The 20,809-nt window shown below is 42.5% G+C and overlaps 2 protein-coding genes across 2 annotated transcripts; both read left to right on the forward strand.

The window, feature by feature from the left end:
- The first annotated feature begins 6,651 nt into the window (after positions 1 to 6,651).
- On the forward strand, positions 6,652 to 15,600 carry LOC131248142 (tobamovirus multiplication protein 2A-like). The gene is made up of 7 exons (XM_058248222.1): positions 6,652 to 6,806; positions 6,996 to 7,342; positions 8,526 to 8,625; positions 9,589 to 9,669; positions 9,757 to 9,861; positions 14,928 to 15,137; positions 15,247 to 15,600. Exons 2-7 carry the CDS (start codon positions 7,107 to 7,109, stop codon positions 15,358 to 15,360), a joined length of 846 nt encoding a protein of 281 aa, XP_058104205.1. The 5' UTR covers positions 6,652 to 6,806; positions 6,996 to 7,106; the 3' UTR covers positions 15,361 to 15,600.
- Positions 15,601 to 17,748: 2,148 nt separating this feature from the next.
- On the forward strand, positions 17,749 to 19,569 carry LOC131249475 (putative pentatricopeptide repeat-containing protein At5g40405). The gene has a single exon (XM_058250288.1). The coding sequence runs from the start codon at positions 17,749 to 17,751 to the stop codon at positions 19,567 to 19,569; it is 1,821 nt and encodes a 606-aa protein (XP_058106271.1).
- Positions 19,570 to 20,809: the final 1,240 nt, after the last annotated feature.

The raw sequence follows: 20,809 nt of genomic DNA on the forward strand, positions 1-20,809 counted from the left end.
GATTTCTTTCTGCATGCTCAGATGTTAGTTTTGTGATTGGATCTGTAGGTGGGGTCCATAGAGGGGGATGCTAATTTTATCCGTCCAACACACGTTCTGATGTGCATGTGTGTGGTCTCTGGGACGCTCAAAGGTGGCCCTGCGGTGAATGTTCCTTGGCCCGAAAATTGGCTACGTTCATTTATCAAATGCAGAGCATTTGGACTGAAAATGATTGGTCGAAAAATGATATCTAATGGCCTATGTTTGGCTTGCATGTTGCTCACCCGATGAGTGTGCCAGCCTGATTTTTAGGATGGGACATGCTCAGAGGGGACTGTCTGATGAAGGTCCTGGATCTTCCACACGTGCGCCACATTGGCTCATGTAAGCTAGAGGTAGGCATCAAGCCGAGTCGAGTCAAGGTGGGCCAAGCTTGGCTTGGCTTGTCCATGATGTACTCGAGTTTGAGCTCGAGCTCGAGCTTGGGCCCGAGTTTAACATTGAAGCTTAGATTGTTTGCCAAAGCTATCGAGTCGAGTTCGAGTCGAGTTGAGGTCGAGCTTGTTAAGTGAGAGAGTAATGGATTCTGTTCTTGATCCTCCTCTATTGATGAAAAATTTAAAAATCTTAAGAGAATCAAAGTAAAACCTGATGAAAAAACCAAATAAAGTTTCGAATCGAATGAGGAAACCTGTAAGAACCGATCTGTTCTTGATCTTCTTCTACCAGCAGAAATCCAAGTACTAAAAAAAGAAACAGAGCAAAACACAGATTAGAAATCCAAGTAAAGAGCTCTACCAATCAGATCATCGAATTTCCTTAAAGCTCTAACAAATCTGAGAAGAACCCATCTCGGATTTCTTGGATTTCTCGCCTAAGAAGTAGATCTCAAGAGATTGAAATCAAATTATGGTGGAACTGAAATGAAAACTGGTGGGCGTCGGGCGGGCGTGCGGTGGGTAGAGAAAGAGAAGAAAGAGAAAGGGAAGGGGGTGCGGCAGTCGAGTAACGCTCAAAGGTGGCCCTGCGGTGAATGTTCCTTGGCCCGAAAATTGGCTACGTTCATTTATCAAATGCAGAGCATTTGGACTGAAAATGATTGGTCGAAAAATGATATCTAATGGCCTATGTTTGGCTTGCATGTTGCTCACCCGATGAGTGTGCCAGCCTGATTTTTAGGATGGGACATGCTCAGAGGGGACTGTCTGATGAAGGTCCTGGATCTTCCACACGTGCGCCACATTGGCTCATTTGGGGCACGTACTTGGTGCTTGTAGTTGGGGCATTCGGAGTTGACAATCTCATCTATGAATGGGAAGGGGATTCTGAGTATTGGGATCAGGTTTTCATGGCTTCCTTGCCGAAAATTGAAATGTTAGCTAAGATGACGGACATTTGGAGGGTCTTGTCCATTGACTTGCTGGCCCGATGTCATGCACGTGTTAGCACGGGGCGGTTGATCTTGTGGGCCATTCTTGTAGCACACGTGTGAGGTCTGATGAATTCATCAAGTAGGCACCTCCTTGAATATGCCTTAGGCCAACGGTCAGATTAATGGTTGATAAAGCTAAATAGACCCTCCGAAACAAGAAGTTTTGGTCCCCGGTCCACTCATTGGGCGGAAAGAAGTTCTGATCCCGGTTTAGTCATTGGGTGGGCCGTACGTGTATAATTGGTCATCCACTTTCAACCGTCCATTTTATGTGCACGTAGGGTTAGGGTGCCTTCACCATGGCCCGCCTTGACGCAAATGTGCCACCAGAATGTGCAAGATACAGGAGGGCAGTTGGTTGGTTGTAATCTGGACCGTCTATCTCCTCGGGCGTTGTGGACGGCTAGGATCTCAAATCATTGGGATTTTGTGGGGCCCAGTCTACTTGATGAAGGTTCCTGATTACTAGACAGTACGTTTGAAAAGATTTTGTGATATAGGATTATGAATTGGTCGTAATTATTTAATGGCATTGAAGTACGTGTAAGAAACGATGGGATCGAATATCAAACGGAGTCTCTTCCCCTGGACTTCGTTGCTGTCGGATATGCTTGGAATGATGCGATGATTTAGGTGTGGTGGGATTCGTACTCGCGTCCCTTCAGTAAAATAAAAACCACCGTTCATTGCCAATTCCCACAGGCCGACATGGTGACCAATCATCGGTCGTGAATGACTGTCTTTACAGGAGATGATAAGTCATAGCCATAAGAAGAGGAATATGGTAGAGCCATCTCTCCACAAGACACGTGGCAGGGTGATGTATGGATAGGATCCACCCGTCTACTGGAAACAGAACAATCCTATCCATTAGTTTTTTGTACTGTTTATCCCACTGCATTTTTTAACCGCTAGCTGTTGTTGTTCTCTACCATTGTTTTAATGGCCACACATCAGATTGATAGGATAGGAGTGTCTAGTAGGTGTAATTTTTTGAGACATAAACCATCAGGCTTTCGTGTGGTCGAGCCCACTGCGTTAGTGGAAACAACTAAGGGTGTCAATGGGCCGGGTCGGGCTTGATTAATCAGAATTTTTAATAGCCCGTACTGATGGCCTGGTAAGGAACAGTTTACAATCCGGGCTGAGACTTACCTAAGCCCGGCCCGTTGACAGCTCTAAAAACCGCGCAATTTAAGGAAAGGAATCATTTCATCTGGACCTGAGAGTGCAGGTACACCTGTCTTAAATTTGACAAATGGGACCCATAGACAAATCCATACCGTTGACATGTTGTGACTGACCGTGAATGGACCATTATCCAAAATTTCCATGATAATAAAACAGAATCCTTACTATACTTCGACTAAATGTAGAAGGTTAATGAGAAAAATTCTCAACAGAGCAGATTCAATTGAAAAAGCTTCCCAAGATTAATGGATATGATCTTCAAATACGGAGCATTTTCGAAGAGTAATCCATCTGAAGTTTGGATGTGCGCCAAAAACCCGGAGTTTGCAACTTGCGTATTCCATAATCCATCTTTTTCAATAATTGAAATAGGAGGTATTATTATATTTAAAGATTGAATTTGTCTCCATTTGTAGGTGAGTACAGGATTGTAGGGCCCACCTAAATGTATGTTTTGTATATCCAGTCCGTCCATCAGTTTTCCAGATCATTTTATGGCACGGTCCTAAAACATGAAACAGATCCAAATATCAAGTGAACCACACTTAAGGAAACAGTGGGCATTGAATGTTTACCTCTAAAAATTCCTAGCGCCCAACCTAATCTTTATTTGCCATCCAACCTGTTGATAATGTCACACATTAATGAATGAAAGGAAAACACAAATATCAGCTTGATCCAAAACTTCTGTAGTCAACAAGAAGTTTTTAATGATTAATGAAAATCTTTTCTTGTGGTGTGGTCCACTTGAGATTTGGATATGCCTTATTTTTGGGACCATGACTTAAAATGAGGTTGGAAAAAAAATGATGAATGGAGTTTACATGAAGCACATACGGGACGCGAATTGAATATGATAATAACACTCACTATTGATACTTTCCCAGGACTCACCCTGATGTTGATTTGTCATCCAACTTATTTAAGATAACGCAGATCTGAATCAAGGATAAACATAAATATCAGCTAGATCTAAAACTCATTTGGCCGTTGAGAAAAATATCAGCTAGATCTAAAACTCCTTTGGCCGTTGAGAAGTTTTCACCCGTAGCCATTTAATCCTCATTTTTTTACTTCTAGTGTTGGATATTACCGATACCTACTCCCACCTAATCCGCGCCCAAGATTTCACGCCGTCCTTTCAAGGGAGAATAGATACAGAGACCCGGAATACGCGAGGCGGATTACTTGCCGAGAAGTGGCGACTTGCAGTGCTACGTAAGCTCGTGATGACGTATGGGTCCTATCCATGCTAAATTATTTCATGGCATGAGCTAAAAATAATTGAGACCCATTTAAATTTCGCATCTACAGCAACAGAGGAAAAACTGGTAACTAAGCATTTATTATTAAAAACTTTTTATGAGTTACATAAGTTTTGGATTAAGGTAATATTCATGTTTTTCCTTCATTTAGGTGTGCGTGATCAAATCAATACATTTTTTTACTGCATGCATTTAAACTCTATTATTTTCCTAAAGTATGATCCACTCGAGATTTGAATTTCCCTTATTTTTGTGCTCATGATATGATATGATAAAACATATATATATAATGCTGGGATGCAGATTGCATACTGAGTAAACTCTGTGGGGTCCACCATGACTTAAGATATTTTATCTACTCTGTCCATCCATTTTAGCGGATAATTTGAGGGCTCTAAACCAAAAACAAAGTATATTCAAATCTCAAGCGGACCTTACCATAGGAAATAGTGTTAATTGAAATTCCATTGTTGAAAATTTCTTAGAGGCCATGGAAGTTTTGGATCAATCTGCCCTTCATCCATGTCTGTGTGATCTTATGAACAAGTTGGATAACAAAAAAACATCACTATGGCCTTACCAAGGTTTCAATGGTGGAAGTCATTATTCCCACTGGTTCCTGTGGTGTGGTTTACTTGAGATTTGGGCATGCTTAAATTTTCGGCTTAACCACTAAATTAATGACTTGGAAAAACAGATGGAGGGCGTAGATAACCAACACACATTCATGGTAGGCCCAACTAAGTTTACTTAATACGTTAAAAGCATACTAAGTAACTCAATATGCAATTCGATTTCATTATGCTGGGCCTACATAGGACTTTCAGCAGGGGTGTACACGAACCGAGCTAGCTCGGTTAGCTCACTCGACTTGATTTGAAAAAGATCGATTTGACTCGGTTCGAAGCTAAATTCGAGCCGAGTCGAGCTGATTTTTTGAGCTCGAAAATGAGTTAGAGCAGGCCCCAGCTCGACTCGACTCGGATCAAATCCAGCTCGAATCGAACTAGTTCGGTGACTCGATTACTTTGCCATTTATGTTGCTCACCAACTGTTTGATAAAATGACTCAACGAAAAAGAAGGTTTGCTTGGTGGCAAGGTGGCAAGGAAGGTTTGGCTGGTGGCAAGGAGGGTTTGTACTTGAAACAAATACTTTTTTTCTCTTTATTATTTTTAAATTTTTTTTTTTAATTACTTAGAAAGTGTTTGAAAAAATACCTATAAAACTATTGCCTTTGTTTGTAAAACAGTAGGTTTTTGAAGTTGTAGCTCAGTGTTTGTGGAAATGCCTTAATTGTGAACTTGGCTTGAATTCGGCCCGAGTTGACCCAAGCTGCTAACTGAACTTAGCCAAGCTGGCCAATCAGGCTCAAAGACTGAGTCTAGTTTGCGCGGAGGTCAGCCACTGTTAGAGCCCAGCCGAGTTGAGGCCAGCTCGACTCGGTTCGACTCGATGTACACTTCAGTAGCACCTTGCAACTGACACTGTCGGTACGCAATCCGTGTCCGCCGGAAAGGCAGAGCAATCTCCCTACATAACACGTGGCAGGTGATGTATCGGCTTGCGGACGGATGGCTTACGTTTCCGATCACATGGATGGGATTCGTTAATAGGAGTGATTTTCGAGACAATGAAACTTTTTTTTTTTAAATACGAAACATCCATTCTAGGGATCTGCATATGCAGGCTGTCCCGCATTCCAGGGAGAAATAGTTCTACGGTGTTACGACTCTTCCGCCTCGGCCCTCTAATTTCCTCGGTCTTTACTCCATGTCCTTCAACCGTGGCCGTTCATCTCTACTAAACCCCTCACCAGATTTCGCCACGTGGTCCAATAATGTCGTTTACGTAAGACACGACTTTTGTCCGGAGATCTAAAAAAAATCTCTTTTGTCAAGCAGGCCGGAATGCCGTAAACTCTGCGGCCGGCTCCAACGCGGCGTATGTATGTAGACTTGGCTGCCACCCCGGTTCCAGCAATGTGGGTGGGATCCCGACCATAGGGCCCACCTTGATGTATGCATTGTATATCCACGCCGTCCATCTGTTTTTGCAATTTAGTTTACGGCATGTTACTAAAATTGAAGGAGTTCCATTTTGGTGAACTACAATACAGGAAACAGTGGTCACTGAATTCCCACCATTAAAAACTTTCCACAGTCTACCGCAATGTTTATTAACCATCCAACTTTTTGATAAGATTACACGGATTAATGAAAGGAAAACAACAAATATCATCTTTATTCAAAACTTTTGTGGCCAACAAAAGGTTTTTAATGGCTAATAATCACTGTTAACTGTGGTGTGGTGCACCTGAAATTTTTATCTGCTTCATGTTTAGGAAAATTCTCCAAAATAAGATGGAAAAACATATGGATGGTATGGATATACAATGAATACATGGAGGTGGAACCTACGGTGAGGGTCACACTCGCATCGCATGTTCCGGATTCGCTGCCAAGTCCCGCTGATCGAACTCATCAATGGACGTTGTACATTTTTTCTAAGTATGTGTTTCACCTTCGAATTTTATGGGTCTCTTTTTTTGGAAATACTATCATTATGAATTGGATTATATGATGCGCAGATTGGATCGTATAAAAAAAAGGTGGACCACTCTGCAGAAAACAATGGACAACCACCTAAAACCTTTATATATATGGTGATTCAGATGATGGTTGGATCGTACTTATTTTCGAGGAGTTCAAGTTTTATGGTGGGTCTATTCTTATAGACGGGTTGGATGACATGAAAACATAACGGATAGGCCCCATGAGCAAAACTTGTAGTGTAAGCTTATGGTACAAACGTCATAGAGAATCGCGCCTAAAAACGCATTCCTTCTTGTGTTTTTAACCCGTCGAAGATGAGCTCATTTCTTTGAAAACCCTTCGACGCTCGAAAATCGAAATTCGAAACTCGAAGAAATCCCAGGTACGATCTTCGCTTTTTACAGAAATTCCTTAAAATTTACATTTTCGAGAGAGAGAGAGAGTTCGCGAATTTCTCCATTTTTTGATGATCTAAGACGAACACATTCTCCGCAGATTTCTTCTCCAATCTCTCCTTTTCTAAAATTCACTGCTTTTGATCGAAACCGTAGCTTTCATATGTGTTTTTCAGGTGTCGGATTGGGGTACGGAATCAGGTTCTCAGTAATTGGGGACAGCCGATGAGATCATGAAATAGACAGGAAGTGGTGATTGAAGATTCGGTTTGAGTATCTGAGATCCAATGACGTGCCGAGGGTGCTTGGAATGCCTGCTGAAGCTTCTCAATTTCATATTGACGGTAGTTGGATTGGCGATGGTGGGGTATGGGATTTACTTGCTGGTGGAGTGGAAGAGGATCTCCGATGGCTCAGCGGTCATACCTGGGGGTGAGGGTGGTGAGTTTTTGAAGCTCGGTCGGCCGATGCTGCTTGCCATTTCTCTCCCTCCAGATATTCTCAACAAGCTTCCGAGAGCTTGGTATGGTCGTCTATCCCTAGTTGAATTGCATGACTTCAGTAGTAGTCGTTCAGATGGGCTGATGGGTGTTTTTTGTTATTTGTTCGATATGAATGCATGTAATGCAACTTCTGGTTTTGTTATTGATGAGTTTTTGAGGACTGTAGTAGATTGTTTCACTGTATTTGAGTCCACTGATCTAATTTGGGATTTTAGGTGTTGGCAGTTGGTTTTGAGGGCAATACTAGATGACTGACAAAGATATATATATATATATATATATTATTTTTTTATTTTTATTTATTTATTTTTTAAATTCTGCATGCATTGAGGGATCACCCTCACCATCACCATATCTATCATCATCATAGTCTTATTTTGCCATTTGGGGTCAGGTATCTAATAATTGGTTGGAAAAAGTTCAACAACCAGCTGCCTACTTGACATTAGTCCTGTTTTACCCCATCTTGGTACGGGGTGCAGCATTGCCACCAGGTGGGGATTCTGCGTGCGTGATGGATGCAGACTAAAATATGAAGAAAAATGAAAGAAGATTGAATGTGAAATTCTAACTTAGAAGCATGCACACATGATGCATAAGATCAGCACAATCACTGCCAATTTTTTTTCGAGTATCGATGTGTTGTGTTGTCTTTTGTGAAACCATTCCTATCAGTATATGAAATCACAGTAGGCTATGAACTATTAAGAATTGGAGTTTTCTATGATGATGCATGCATTTCTGCATGCTTTCATTTCATTTCCTTTTTATTCTTCTCTCTGCTTTCTTTGCTCTTAGATGCTTTCTGGGGTTCTTTTATCGGAGATATGGTTGTGATGGAAAATGCTTGGGCTGATTGAATTGGCCTGTTTCATTGGGACCAGCCAACTTGCTGGTTTGGTGGGCAGTCTGTATTCTAAAGAACTGGTTGTGAGCAGCTTGCATTAATTTACATGCTAAGTCAGTTGAGTTTTTGGCTTTTGGCCTTGCGTTAAGAATTCTTTTTTTTTTTTGGAGCGTAATCACCAAACTGGTCTATGGATATGAAATCCAAATGGCAGGCGATCTGTAGTTCTATCATCAGACAACAACTTTTACCACCAGGGCACTGCCTATTTACAGCTTGGCATCATTCTGTAGAATTTATGTTCACCTTTTTTCTCATATCCGATCACATAACCATGATGCAATGCTGTTTTGCAGGTTCATTTACTTATTCATTGGTGTTGGAGTAATTCTCTTTGTCATTTCTTGTTTTGGTTGTATTGGAGCAGCTATCAGGAATGGGTGCTGCCTAACATGTGTATCCTGATTTATTACATTTTTGTGATTGTTACTTATTATGTTTCTAAACTTCATTCAGTCATTCACGAGACATTGCTACTTGATAATTAGGGTATGAAACAAGTGAATTTGTATGTTTGTTTTCTGACCCTTTTTTTCACATGAAATCGATTCTCCAAATGCCTTTCTGGATATTCCTCAATGTCTTGGGCATTCACACTAGTTCCAGAAGAAATCGAAGAATTTCTTGGGAATCATAACAAGATCTATTTATCCACTTGATTTTCTGTGATCTACCTTTCTGGTTTTTTTTCCCCATTGGTTCCAATGATTATTTGACAAAGTATAATTTCTAGAGCTGCATACTTTTTGCCACGTCAACTTCAAACCAAGTGACAGAGCAAAAGCGCATCTGCGAACTTGGTATTCAGTCAAACTGCAAAAGCTGCACTAGTTTTATGCTGGCTTAAAGAACAAGACACAGCCCATCATATCAATTTGCATCACATGTACATTGCATCAAAATGTTGAGTTTACCTTGTTAGGCCATTAAGACATTTTTAAAAGTCTTGAACAGTTTTGTCTCTTGGAAAAAAAATTACAATGATGGCATTTAGTAATACACAGTTGCATTTGTCATTTCAGTTCACTAAACATACAGTACCAATTTCTTTTGTCTTATTCTTTGTTGAGGGAATAGGACGAGTTGCTAAAAGCTGCCGCACATTTCATTTTGTTTCTTAATATTTTTGTTTTTATTTTTGAAAGATGACAATTTATTAATAAAAGGCCAAAAGGCCAGCTCTGTTCAATATTTACAACTCAGCCCAATCGCTGCCTAAGAAATTACAGTCTCTCAAAACAGGTGACACCATTGTCCAGTCAATTACATCACTCTTGGCCCTAATAAAAGCCCACAAGGAATTTCCTGACATCACTCATTTTGTTTCTTAATAGTAAATGGTTTCCTTAAACCTACCAGTATTCTGTATTGGTGAGCTTGTTGATCTTAGCAGAGCTGGGATGTGCAGCTTTCATATTCTTCGACCATAGCTGGAAAGATGTGAGTGTTATCTTTTCATATTTCCATGTCTTTTACTCATTCTTTTAACATCTTTGGTTTAATTATCAGAGTAAATGGTACATGCAGGCAATTCCTGTTGATAAAACTGGAGATTTTGACATGATCTATGGTTTCTTGAAGAAGAACTGGAAAATTGCAAAATGGGTTGCTGTAGGGGCTGTTGTTTTGGAGGTATGTGAGATATGATAGCCATTTTCTGTGCTATGATTGCTCTTACATTTTTTACTAAGATGAGGCAAATGATGTGGTGGGGTTATGCCTCAACGTGAGGTTACTATGTTGTCTTCCTGTTTCTGTTCACTTATAAATTTCAATAATCACGATTGAATACTTACAACAGATTTCTGAATGTTATTGTTCACAAGTCCCTAAATATCTTTTCTAAACAAAAAAACGTCGTCATCATCACCATCACCATCTCAGCCTTTCTCCCAACAATATGGGGTTGGCTTTAAAATGGCAGACTGGCTGTGAACCGGATATCAACCTTCCTCTTTCACCCAGGCTTTGGAACCAGCCATTGGCAGAGGCTTACCTATCTTAAAGCAATGTATCCTTTTCTTTACCTGTACAAGATTATTTACTCAATCTGATACTTGGTAGATGTTGATGCCATATAAATACAAGTATATATGGTGTAAAAATGTAAAATAAGTTCAGCATCAGTTGATTAATGTGAAATAATAGAAGCAAGTGGATGGATGAAGTTGCCTGATACTTCTATCCCTGTGGCAGTTCCTTGTTAGATTTGTCATGCCAAAAGCTTATTTCTGCCTAACCGGCCAAGTCTTTATAAGATATGTCCACTTTATTATTTATTTACTTTAAAAGCTTGTGAAAACTTGATCTTAATATTTAATTGCGACAGGTTTGTAGAAATGCGCCTGTTGAATCCTTTATAGAGTAAGAATGCATGTCAAAACCGAAGGATAGCTTCGCATGTGTTGTCTCAGGAAGCTTGTCCATATTAAGCGTGACGGTCTAAGCATGTCCTTGCATCCAATTGGTGGCAATACATCTTTGCCTTGCACCACTTATGTATCTGTATTCTTTTCAGTGCTGTCAAACAATGAGTAGCAACTGCATCAGTAGGACCGCTATGCCAAACAATTAATGCACCAAAATCAATACCTCTTCATTTCTGTCTGTCATAGCTGCTGAGTTACTTGTTTAGTTGTCCATGATAACTCAGACAACAATACTGCTACTTTATCACCTCTCTTGCACAAGCCAACAAAAAAACATCTCTAATAGTCAATACTTTAGCATGGAATCCATCAACATTCAGCATCAAGGAAAGTACTTTTTCTCACAGCTGGGTGGAAAACGTGTCATTACACACTTTAGTTGCTCCACACATTCAGTGGAACTCATAACACACTTCGGTTGGTTCACAATTGCAGTGCAACTTACACATCTGACTATGATGGCCCTTTGATGCAGGACCGATGCATGAACTAGATAACATGTGAGATCAAGTAACAGAATTAAGACGATTAACAAAAAAAACACAAGCATTGCCATAATCATCACTAATACCATGAAAACCAAAAGAACATAGTGCATAATCCCAGCCTAAGTTACCAACATCGTAACACAAGATCATTAAATAAAAGGAATTTAAGATCTAATGGATGTAGGGATATCCAATTAGCATAGGGTATGGTGTATTTTAAAGTAGAAGGCCTGATACAACCTAGGGTAAATTAGGGTTTTAGGAAATTGGAAAAATCTAGGAAAATTATATATTTCTAGATTTAGGGTTAGGATTTTGGTAGAGAGGAAAGGGGGTTTTGATTTAACGGTGAAAGGAAGCCAAGACAAGGTGTGGCCATACGGCCAACCCAGAAGGTTCACATGTGTGGCCATATGGTCACATGTGTGGTGTGGGATGGATGGGTTTAGAGGTGGGCATCGAGTTGAGTCGGACTGGATTGGGTCCAACTCGATTTGATCCGATTTTTCAAGAACCTGACCCGAACTCGAACCGATTTGGGACCAAGTTTAGCAGGGCTAACTCGATCCGATCCGAATCCTTGCTGGCCTGACCCGAAGCGAGTCCGACTCGGTTTGGGAAACTGAATCGAGTCGGATCGAGTTGAGTCTAGGGAGAGAGAGGGAGAGAAAGGAGGAGAGAAAGAAGGAGATGTGGGAAATTGGGAGAGAAAGAAGGAGAGAAAGGAGGAGAGAAGGAAGGAGAGGAGGGAAATCGGGAGAGAAAGAGGGAGAGAAAGGAGGAGAGATGGGTGGGTGCGGCGCCTCCTTCGGGTAGAGAAAGAGGGGTTAGGGTTCGTTCGGATTTCGGATTGGATCGGTCCGGATTGACCACGATCCGAACTCAATCCGATGCACGATCAAATCTGAATGGTCCTACTCGATCTGCACCAATCCAGGCCTTCGGTTCGGTTCGAATCGGGTTGGATTCACCGGATTGGGTCGGATTCTGCTCAGTTCTAGATGGGTTAGGTCTCTTAGGGTTCGGGATTGTAGATAGGTAAAGGAAAGCTGAGTTTATGAAAAAGATGAAGGCTTAGGATGGGAGAATAGAATAACTTGAAGAAAATAGCTTGATGTAGGGAAAAATAGATGATGTGGGGATAGATGGAGATCTCACACCTCCGTTGATGAAGATTAGCCTCACACCAATTTCCCTTCCAAATCACATGGAAGTATCTTCAAATATCATGAAGATGGAAGAAGAAGAAGAAAGTAAGAGCTTCTCTCTCTCTCTCTCTCTCTCTCTCTCTCTCTCTCTCTTCCTCTCTTTTAATCACAAAATCCAATGAGGGAGAGGGTCACACGCCCACCCTCTTTTATAGCTCTAAGAAAGTTAAAAAATTACAATAAACACCTTATTTTGTGAATTTTGATGAAAATAGCCATAGTCTAACTCAAATCAGCCGAAAACACTCATGATGGTGTCTAAACATAACATAAATAAAACTAAATTCTATAAGGTAATAAAATCTAAGAAAAACTAGTGTGGAATATCCACGATCAATGGCTCGATCATGTGATCTAATGGCCAGATCGTCACGTTCCTCCAATCCAACGGTCTGGATCACTCTATAAAGCCGCCAATGTACATTTTCTCAATGTGGGGTCTTCCAGATGCTTGCACATGCACACGGGGTCTTCAGCACGATCACGGGTACTCGCCTAGCCACAGGGAAATCGGTGCGGTTCTCTTCCTCCTCTGATATGTACGCAAAAGTGTACGTGAAGTGCTGTCCTCATTACCCTCTAGTATGCTCGGCTGGATGAGCCCCTCTAATCTATTTGCTGCAAAATATCCGGGACTATCAGCCTCCAGTTTAGGTACACACCTAATCCAGGGGCGTTTTCATACCAGGCTTGAGTGGGTTTGCTTGCGTGAAGTGTGGGCACACTTGGGGTGAACGACTTGTGTGAGTCGGGACCCATGTGAAGTGAGGCCCACGAGGGGGGATCGGTCAAGGGCCTGACCTGAGCTATGAGATAAAGGGATTGATTTGTCATGCTCTATTAGTTGGATCTTTTAGAGGAAGTGGTTAGTTGTCTCATCGGGGGTGATTAATGCAGGGGCATTTTCACACTGGGATTGATTGGGGTGGCTTGTGTGAAGCAGGGGCACACTTGGGGTGGGCGGCTTATGTGATGTGGGTGACTCGTGTGAGGCAGGACTCATGTGAAGTGAGGCACACGAGAGGGGTTCGGCCAAGCGGCCTGACTTGGGCTATGAGGTAAATGGATTGATTCGCCACACTCTATTAGTTTAATCTTTTAGAGCAAGTGGTTAGTTGTCGTGCATCAAAAGAAAGCTTGAACTCATAGAGCATGGCAAATCAATTACTTTATCTCATAGCCCGGGTCAGGCCCTCAGCCGAACCCCACTTGTGGGCCCCACTTCACATGGGTCTTGCCTCATATGAGCCACTCACCTCACACGAGCAGCCCTCCTCGAGTGTGCCTCCGCTTCACACATGCCATTTCACTCGAGCCCGGTGTGAAAATGCCCCTACATTAATAATCCCCAGTGAGGAGTCTCGAACACGAGACCTCCTGACTTTGATACCACTTTTGATAGTGGACAACCGGCCAACGCACCAAAAAGCTCCAAAACTGTTGGGGGAGCACCGATTTATCTCTATATTTTGGCTCTTCCAGGCAAACCCAGACGAGTCCTCACCCTGGGCAACCCCCGCATCACACGGGTCCCCGAATCACACGGTCCCACAATAGGTTCGTCCCACCTCGTGGCCATCCAACATCTCACAGGCCCCACCTCGTGGGCCACCCCACCCCCCAGTGTGGAGATACAATGCATCCTTGAAGTCACACCAAGATGCTTTCGCATCATCTTCCCACACCGGTGAGGAGATTCAATCTCAAAAAAGAAAAAGAAAAAGAAGAAAAAAAGAAAAAGTGGACACAACCGACATCCCTACTGGTTTGCACCCATGACCTAGGGCAGTTCTGCTTCATGGTCATCCCACTTCTTCTAACTGGTGCAATTCTGGATCTCCATTGCACATGGCCAAACCATGCAATTCTACTTACCTTCATCTCATTACTTATTGGTGCTACTTCTAATTTCCTCAAATGCATTCATTTCTAATTCTCTTGAGGGACCCCTTCATGAAATATTTTGACTATAAGTGGGCCCACATGGATTCCAATTCAGTGCAGTTCACACTTTTCTGGCTAGAGGAGGAAGTTGAGCTCCTTGATGAGGCCTTTGGTAGCCAATCCAAGGAAACACTACTTTTGCAACTAAGCAATCAGCCTGGAACTTATAATCTTCATGTACATGATCTTGACATTAAAGCATCGTGCTGCAGTCATCTGATTTAACTAACCGTTGCTTTGTTGCAAAAGTAGTGTCCCTTCTCTTTGTACTAACATTTGGGTCTTGGCATCCTTTCTGTCATCTATGTAGCTATTTCTAGACAGTTTTATCTTATGGAGAAACAATGCATACAAATTCGATCGTTTCGAAAGAAAAAAAAAAGAGCAACAATGTAATAGGAATCGAGATCAATGATTTGAAACACTTCCATAGAAGACGGTTGTCTTCATGAGTTTTGCATTTGATATAAAATGCATTTTTTCCCCATTTTCTGTTATGTGTATGAATCCAAGAGTTGCTCAAGGATGGCATGCTTGGATGCTTGCTCATGAGCGTGTATGTCGTCGGTAATGGTTTGAAGAATCCATTTGTTGTTCGAATATTTTATATCACAATCCACCATTTGCAGGCATTGGTATTCTTGTTGGCTCTTGTTGTAAGGGCTGCAAACAGATCAGCAGAGTATGACAGTGATGATGAGTACTTAGGCCCAAGGCCCAACATGCGTCAGTCATTGATAAACAGGCAGAGTGCTCCAGTAACTGGGGTGCCAGTGACTGGTTTTCTAGATCATCGTCCAAGCAGGAAGGTCTCCTGGAGTACACGGACGAGAGAAAAGGTGTGGTCTTTTTTGAGCAAAATTCTCCTTTTCATTGAAAGTAGTTGGGTTTTATGCATGTTCTAATTTCCATTGGTTTCCTCCTCTTCTCCTGCTTCCCTTCAAATAGTATGGGCTCGATGAATCTGAGTTCACATACAACCCCACAGAAGCAAACAGGTTTCAGCAAGCAGCAGCAGCGCCAGCGCCAGCAGAAGAAAAAGGATGGTGCAGCATAATGTGATAGTTGGCCACTGAAACTCACTGAGGGCAGGTTTCTCTTAAAAAAAAATGATTTCATCAGACATCGGTGTGCGACTGGAAGTTTCTCAGAATGGTTTTCTTTTTGGTTGTGCAGAATAGACCGTTTGAACAGTGTTCACTTTTCATTTGAAGGCACTCGTAATATTCATGTTGTCAGGAATGCTTAGAAATGGGTATTGCCATGACTACCTTCATCCAAGAAATGCTTATGGGCGCACCATCCCATGTTCTCTCTGGGATCCAGGTAATTATGACCGACAACATACAACCCACCTGTCTTGCATGCTAGCGTATCATGTTTGTAGCAGATCAGAGCCATTGTTAGACTCTCTCACGCAAAGGGTGGGTCCGTACCATGAAGATCACCTGGCACAAAAATCAGGCTGATCCCCGTGTTAGCCTTACTGCCCAGCATGAAACAATGGAGTGTTTGACTTGGATTTGCAGGTTGTCTAAATCAACATGCTCATGTGGCCCACCTAATGAGTGTATAGAGTTTGTGAGTATTTAGATACATGTTCGAAGTTATGGAGTTGGATGTGTTGAATGGTCTAGAATGCCAGGTCTCTAGACTTGTATCCAATCCACTCATCAGTTTTCTCATGTTGGGAAGTGGGCAGAAATGAGGCAAATTGAAAACTCAAGTTGGCCAAACTACTGGAAAAAAAAAAAAAGAAGAGTAGGGATTGAATGCCCGCCATTGAAACCTACTTAGGACCACATAAGTTTTGGTTCAGGCTGATTTTCGTGTTCTCTTCGTCCTGGTGGAATCTCCTTATGAACGGGTTGGATGGCACATAAACATCAGTGGCCGTGGGCCCCAGGAAGGTTTTAGTGGTGGGAGTTTCCATACCCACTGTTTCGTGTGGTGTGGCCCACTTCAGTTTTGGATCTGCCACATGGTCATCATGGTGGGCCCCACTGCTTCTGGTTATCGGGCTCTCCTTAACATGGGTTAGGAATTAGCTTTCCCTTAGTAAAGACAGGGACTGACATCAGAAGTTCGCAGGAGTATGCCGTTAAGGATCTTATATATATATATATACCTCTGTAGATGGGCAGGAAGGTACGAGGAGGTTCGAGCCATTCATCTGGTGGGCCCTAGGGTGATGAGCTATATCAAGAGGGGAAATGTTTCCTTGTATGTACATGGGGTTAAGCAGTCGTGAGGTTTGGATTGTTCATATGGTGGCACCCACAGAAATGGATTACAAAAATAGTGGTGTGTCGACTATCTACCAGTTTTGGGGTGCAGCCCATTCAAAGTATCTCATTATATGGTCTGTCCAGATCCTGTGCGCATGTACAACATGCATGAGATGGTGCCTCTGTACCACTGTTAATCCAAGCTCACTTTAATGTACCTTTATGAGTTCAGGACTGGGCGCGACACCCTTTTCATCGAATGCTGGGTCCATTTCTTCTCTCCAGATGGGATGGGATGGCACTTTATATGAAATTTCTTGGACTTTAAAAAAGTCATTTTAGTCTAATAGCCCAGTTCGGTCCGGAATGGGATGGGATGGGATGGCACTTGATATGAAATTTCTTGGACTTGAAAAAAGTCATTTTAGTCGGATAGCCCAGTTCGGTACGGCCCAGTCCGGCCTCAAGTCATAGGTATCCATGATCTTTCCTACAGATATGCGTTTCCAATCCTTGATCAGGCAACACATGCATCTTGCATGTAGGCCATTGGTTTCAGTTCTGTCTTTTTCTTTGTGGAAAACGCTTGCGTCTCTGGCATAGGCACTTGCTCGGATAACTTTCCCGATTGTGGAAAAAAAAAAAAGGAAAAAAAAAAGACTTACCGTTCATGAAATCCAACCCGTCCATCACGTACAGCGTCTCTTGTTTGGCTTTGATCCTAAAAATCAGGCTGATTCGACATTCAGGTGGGCCAACCCATAAAATTATACCTAAAACCTCTAATTCCACATGGTGTGGCCCACCTGAGTTTTCGAATATGTGATTTTTGGCTAATTCTTTCATCTTCATGAGATATGAAGGGATTGGATGGCATATAACCACCAAGTTGGGCCCTATAGAAAACTGATGGCGGGCCTCCCATCCTATGGTGTGGCCTACCTGAGTTTTGGATCATTGTACCTGATAGATGGTGTGGATCTTAAGAAAGTACTAAACAATAGATGGTGTGGATCTTAAGAAAGTACCAAACAACAAGTGGCTCTCGGTTAGCAAAAGTGACCTTCGTGAGGTACCTAGAGCGCCTCTTTGTTTTTCTTTGCTAATGTGTGGCCCACTTTATTCACGGGGCGGAAAGTAAGGATCCGATCAATCTTTGAGCTTCACTCGGGCCTCGGGTTTTATGGTGTCGGGTCGGGCCGGGTTAGTTGCATATAATATAATGGATCTTTCGTTTACTTTTCATGTAGAAGGTATGGTTGTACGGTTCCTAGCCGTTAAGACTCGCGGGAGTTCAGATTCAAAATTTGCTCTCTCACCCCACAGACGTTTTTCTTCTTCCTCTAACATAAAGCATCTGAAACAAACCCACGGTAGATTGATCAGAAACGGTGAAATCCATGACATCGTGACCGTTGGCAAGCTCGTGGCAGACATCGTGGTCTCGGATCCTTCAAACCTTAATTATGCTCGATCCGTTTTCGCTCGGATCGAATCTCCCCTCAACATTTTCACCTGGAATTCCATGATAAGAGGCTACGCCCATAGCTCCACACCAGTGCAGGCGATATCACTCTACCGGGAAATGCTAGAGAAGGGATTTCTACCCAACAACTACACATTCCCCTTTGTATTCAAGGCTTGCACCCAGCTCATGAATCTCGATCTTGGATTGGCGATCCATGCATCGGTAATCAAATGCGGGCTCGAAGACTCCGATGTTTTCATCCAAACTTCGTTGGTGAATCTGTATGCCTCGTGTGGGTGTATAGAAATTGCACGCCAGCTGTTCGACAGAAGTCCCAAGAAAGATGTTACCTCTTGGAATGCCCTTATTAAGGGCTATCTGAGGGTTGATAGGTACATGGATGCTATTCATGTGTTCAGACGAATGCAAGATGAGGCGAATGTGAGGGCCGATGAGATTACTATGCTTAGTGTAGTGTTGGCTTGTGCCCATTTGGGGGCATTGGATATGGGCCAATGGATACACTCCTATATCAATAAGAATCGAATGCAGATGACTGTGAGCTTGGGGACTGCCCTTGTCGATATGTATGCAAAGTGTGGGAATATTGATACTGCAGTTTCTTTGTTTGAAAGCATGCCTGAGAGGGATGTGAGGACATGGAGTGTGATGATCAGCGGGCTTGCCATTCATGGGTTTGCAAATGAAGCCCTTGATCTCCTCTCCAAGATGGAGAGGGTTGGGGTCAAGCCGGATTCAGTGACTTTCACTGGCATTCTGTGTGCGTGTAGCCATGCAGGCATGACACGAGAGGGACTAGAAATTCTTGATAGGATGATCCACGTGTACCTTTTCGAGCCCACAATTGAGCATTATGGTTGTGTCGTGGATCTCTTGGGCCGAGCAGGCCGTTTGGAGGAGGCATTGCATTTGATCGAGAGGATTCCTCTGAAACCAGATGTTGTTCTCTGGGGTGCTCTTCTAGTGGCTTGTAGGGTTCATAAGAACATCGAGATGGGTGAATTGGTCGCGAAGGAGATGCTCAAGTTGGATCCTTACAATGGTGGAGCCCACGTATTCTTATCCAATATCTATGCATCCACAGGCAATTGGGGCCGAGTCGAACATGTGAGGAACTTGATGAAGGAGCAGAGGATTAAGAAGCTGCCTGGGTCTAGCTTGATCGAATTGGATGGTGTTGTTCATGAATTCATCGCCAGAGACCGATCCCATCCTCAGACCAGCCGAATTAATGTGATGTTGGATGAGATCACGAGGCTTTTGAGCATCGAAGGGCATGCACCCACTACCCGTGGAATTTCATTTGATATAGATGAGGAGGAAAAGGAGCAAGCTCTCTCTCAACATAGTGAGAAGCTGGCGATTGCTTTTGGATTGATCAGCACTAGGCAAGGGACCACCCTCCGCGTTGTGAAGAACCTTAGGGTTTGTGAGGATTGCCATTCTGCAATGAAGTTGATATCGAAGATCTTCGATCGGCTTATAATCATTAGAGACCGCAGCCGCTTTCATCACTTCAAAGATGGATTTTGTTCTTGTAGAGATTACTGGTGAAAAAACCAATGACAAGGTCAAGAAATAAACTGATCAGAATGCATTGCTACAGAACATCGACTTTCATCTTTTGCTATAGCCATAGATGTGTAATCGACCTGATGACAAAAGCAGCCCGACTTTTGGTCCATCTCAAATACAGTGGGGCGCACCAATGAACACAGGATCTTGCACATTGCATGCCATATTTTCAGAGAATAGGATTCTTGCAGGCAGCCATAGCAGGGCTCATGTTTGTATTCATCCTCTTTTATGATTTAGTTGTGATCACTCGTTATTATTCTAAATCCATACATGTGAGGCCCTTAAAAGGCTTTCTGGGCCCTGTCAATATTGAAGCGATGCCGATAATGAGCAATGGAAATTATCAGAAAATTTGGCAAAATACCACAGATCATGTGACTGTAATTCAATAAGTTAGCCAACCCAACCTGCACTATGACGACTGCCCATTCCTATCCTACAAATGAAGGGTTGGATGGATTTTCTCAATTCAGAAAGAGTTGGGAAATTGTTGATGTCCCTATAGTGGAGCTGTTTGAAATGGATAAATCTTCGTGGAATTTTTGGGACATCCTTATACACCCACATTTCAAGTTCTTGCCATTGATCTGGTGGTCCCATTTGGACAAGAGATGCGCCAAAATTTTCTATATGGAATGCTTGCGAGACTCCAAGTTGGTGGGTCCTACCTAACTTGGCAAGACAAGTTGGTGGATCCTACCTGACTTGGCAAGACGGAGCTAGCTAAATGGCCGCACAACCTTCCTTGAGGAGGTTTATCTCATTGCAAGTTTTATTTCAACTCTCTCCCATCCCATGTATACATGTGGAAGGATTTCTGTCTCTCACCCTATTTCCAACTCTATATGAGAAAGAGGAAAGCAAAAAAGAGAGCGGAGATGGAGATAGGCGCCACCATTGAATAAGACAGTTCTTCATTTGGTTACCATTTCTATCACTGGCGACGTGGAGTGACCGTCTTTCCTTACTGTAGTGGTTGAATTGTGGATAATCATCATATTTTCTTCATATGGTGGTTGGATTGTTTATCACTTTTGGCTTTGTGTCATTTGTCCAACTCAAATTGCTATAATATCTGTATTGACATGAGGTAACGTTAGCATCATGTTCGAAAGTTCCTTGTCCAATTTCTGTTTGGCTTTGTTTGTCTTTGTTATCCCACAATGGCGGTTGTTGGCCTTTATCCACTTTTGTTTTGCACCGTTGCTTTGAAAAC

This window comes from Magnolia sinica, chromosome 6 (assembly GCF_029962835.1).
Source record: "Magnolia sinica isolate HGM2019 chromosome 6, MsV1, whole genome shotgun sequence".
NCBI lineage: Eukaryota > Viridiplantae > Streptophyta > Magnoliopsida > Magnoliales > Magnoliaceae > Magnolia > Magnolia sinica.

What these genes read in the sequence shown, in the direction of transcription:
- LOC131249475 (XM_058250288.1), top strand. Translation starts at nt 17,749, where the DNA reads ATGGATCTTTCGTTTACTTTTCATGTAGAAGGTATGGTTGTACGGTTC.
- LOC131248142 (XM_058248222.1), top strand. Translation starts at nt 7,107, where the DNA reads ATGACGTGCCGAGGGTGCTTGGAATGCCTGCTGAAGCTTCTCAATTTC. An exon ending in ATGGGTGCTGCCTAACATGT is followed by an intron (nt 8,626 to 9,588) that starts GTATCCTGATTT and finishes TAAACCTACCAG; the next exon opens with TATTCTGTATTGGTGAGCTT. An exon ending in TAGGGGCTGTTGTTTTGGAG is followed by an intron (nt 9,862 to 14,927) that starts GTATGTGAGATA and finishes CACCATTTGCAG; the next exon opens with GCATTGGTATTCTTGTTGGC.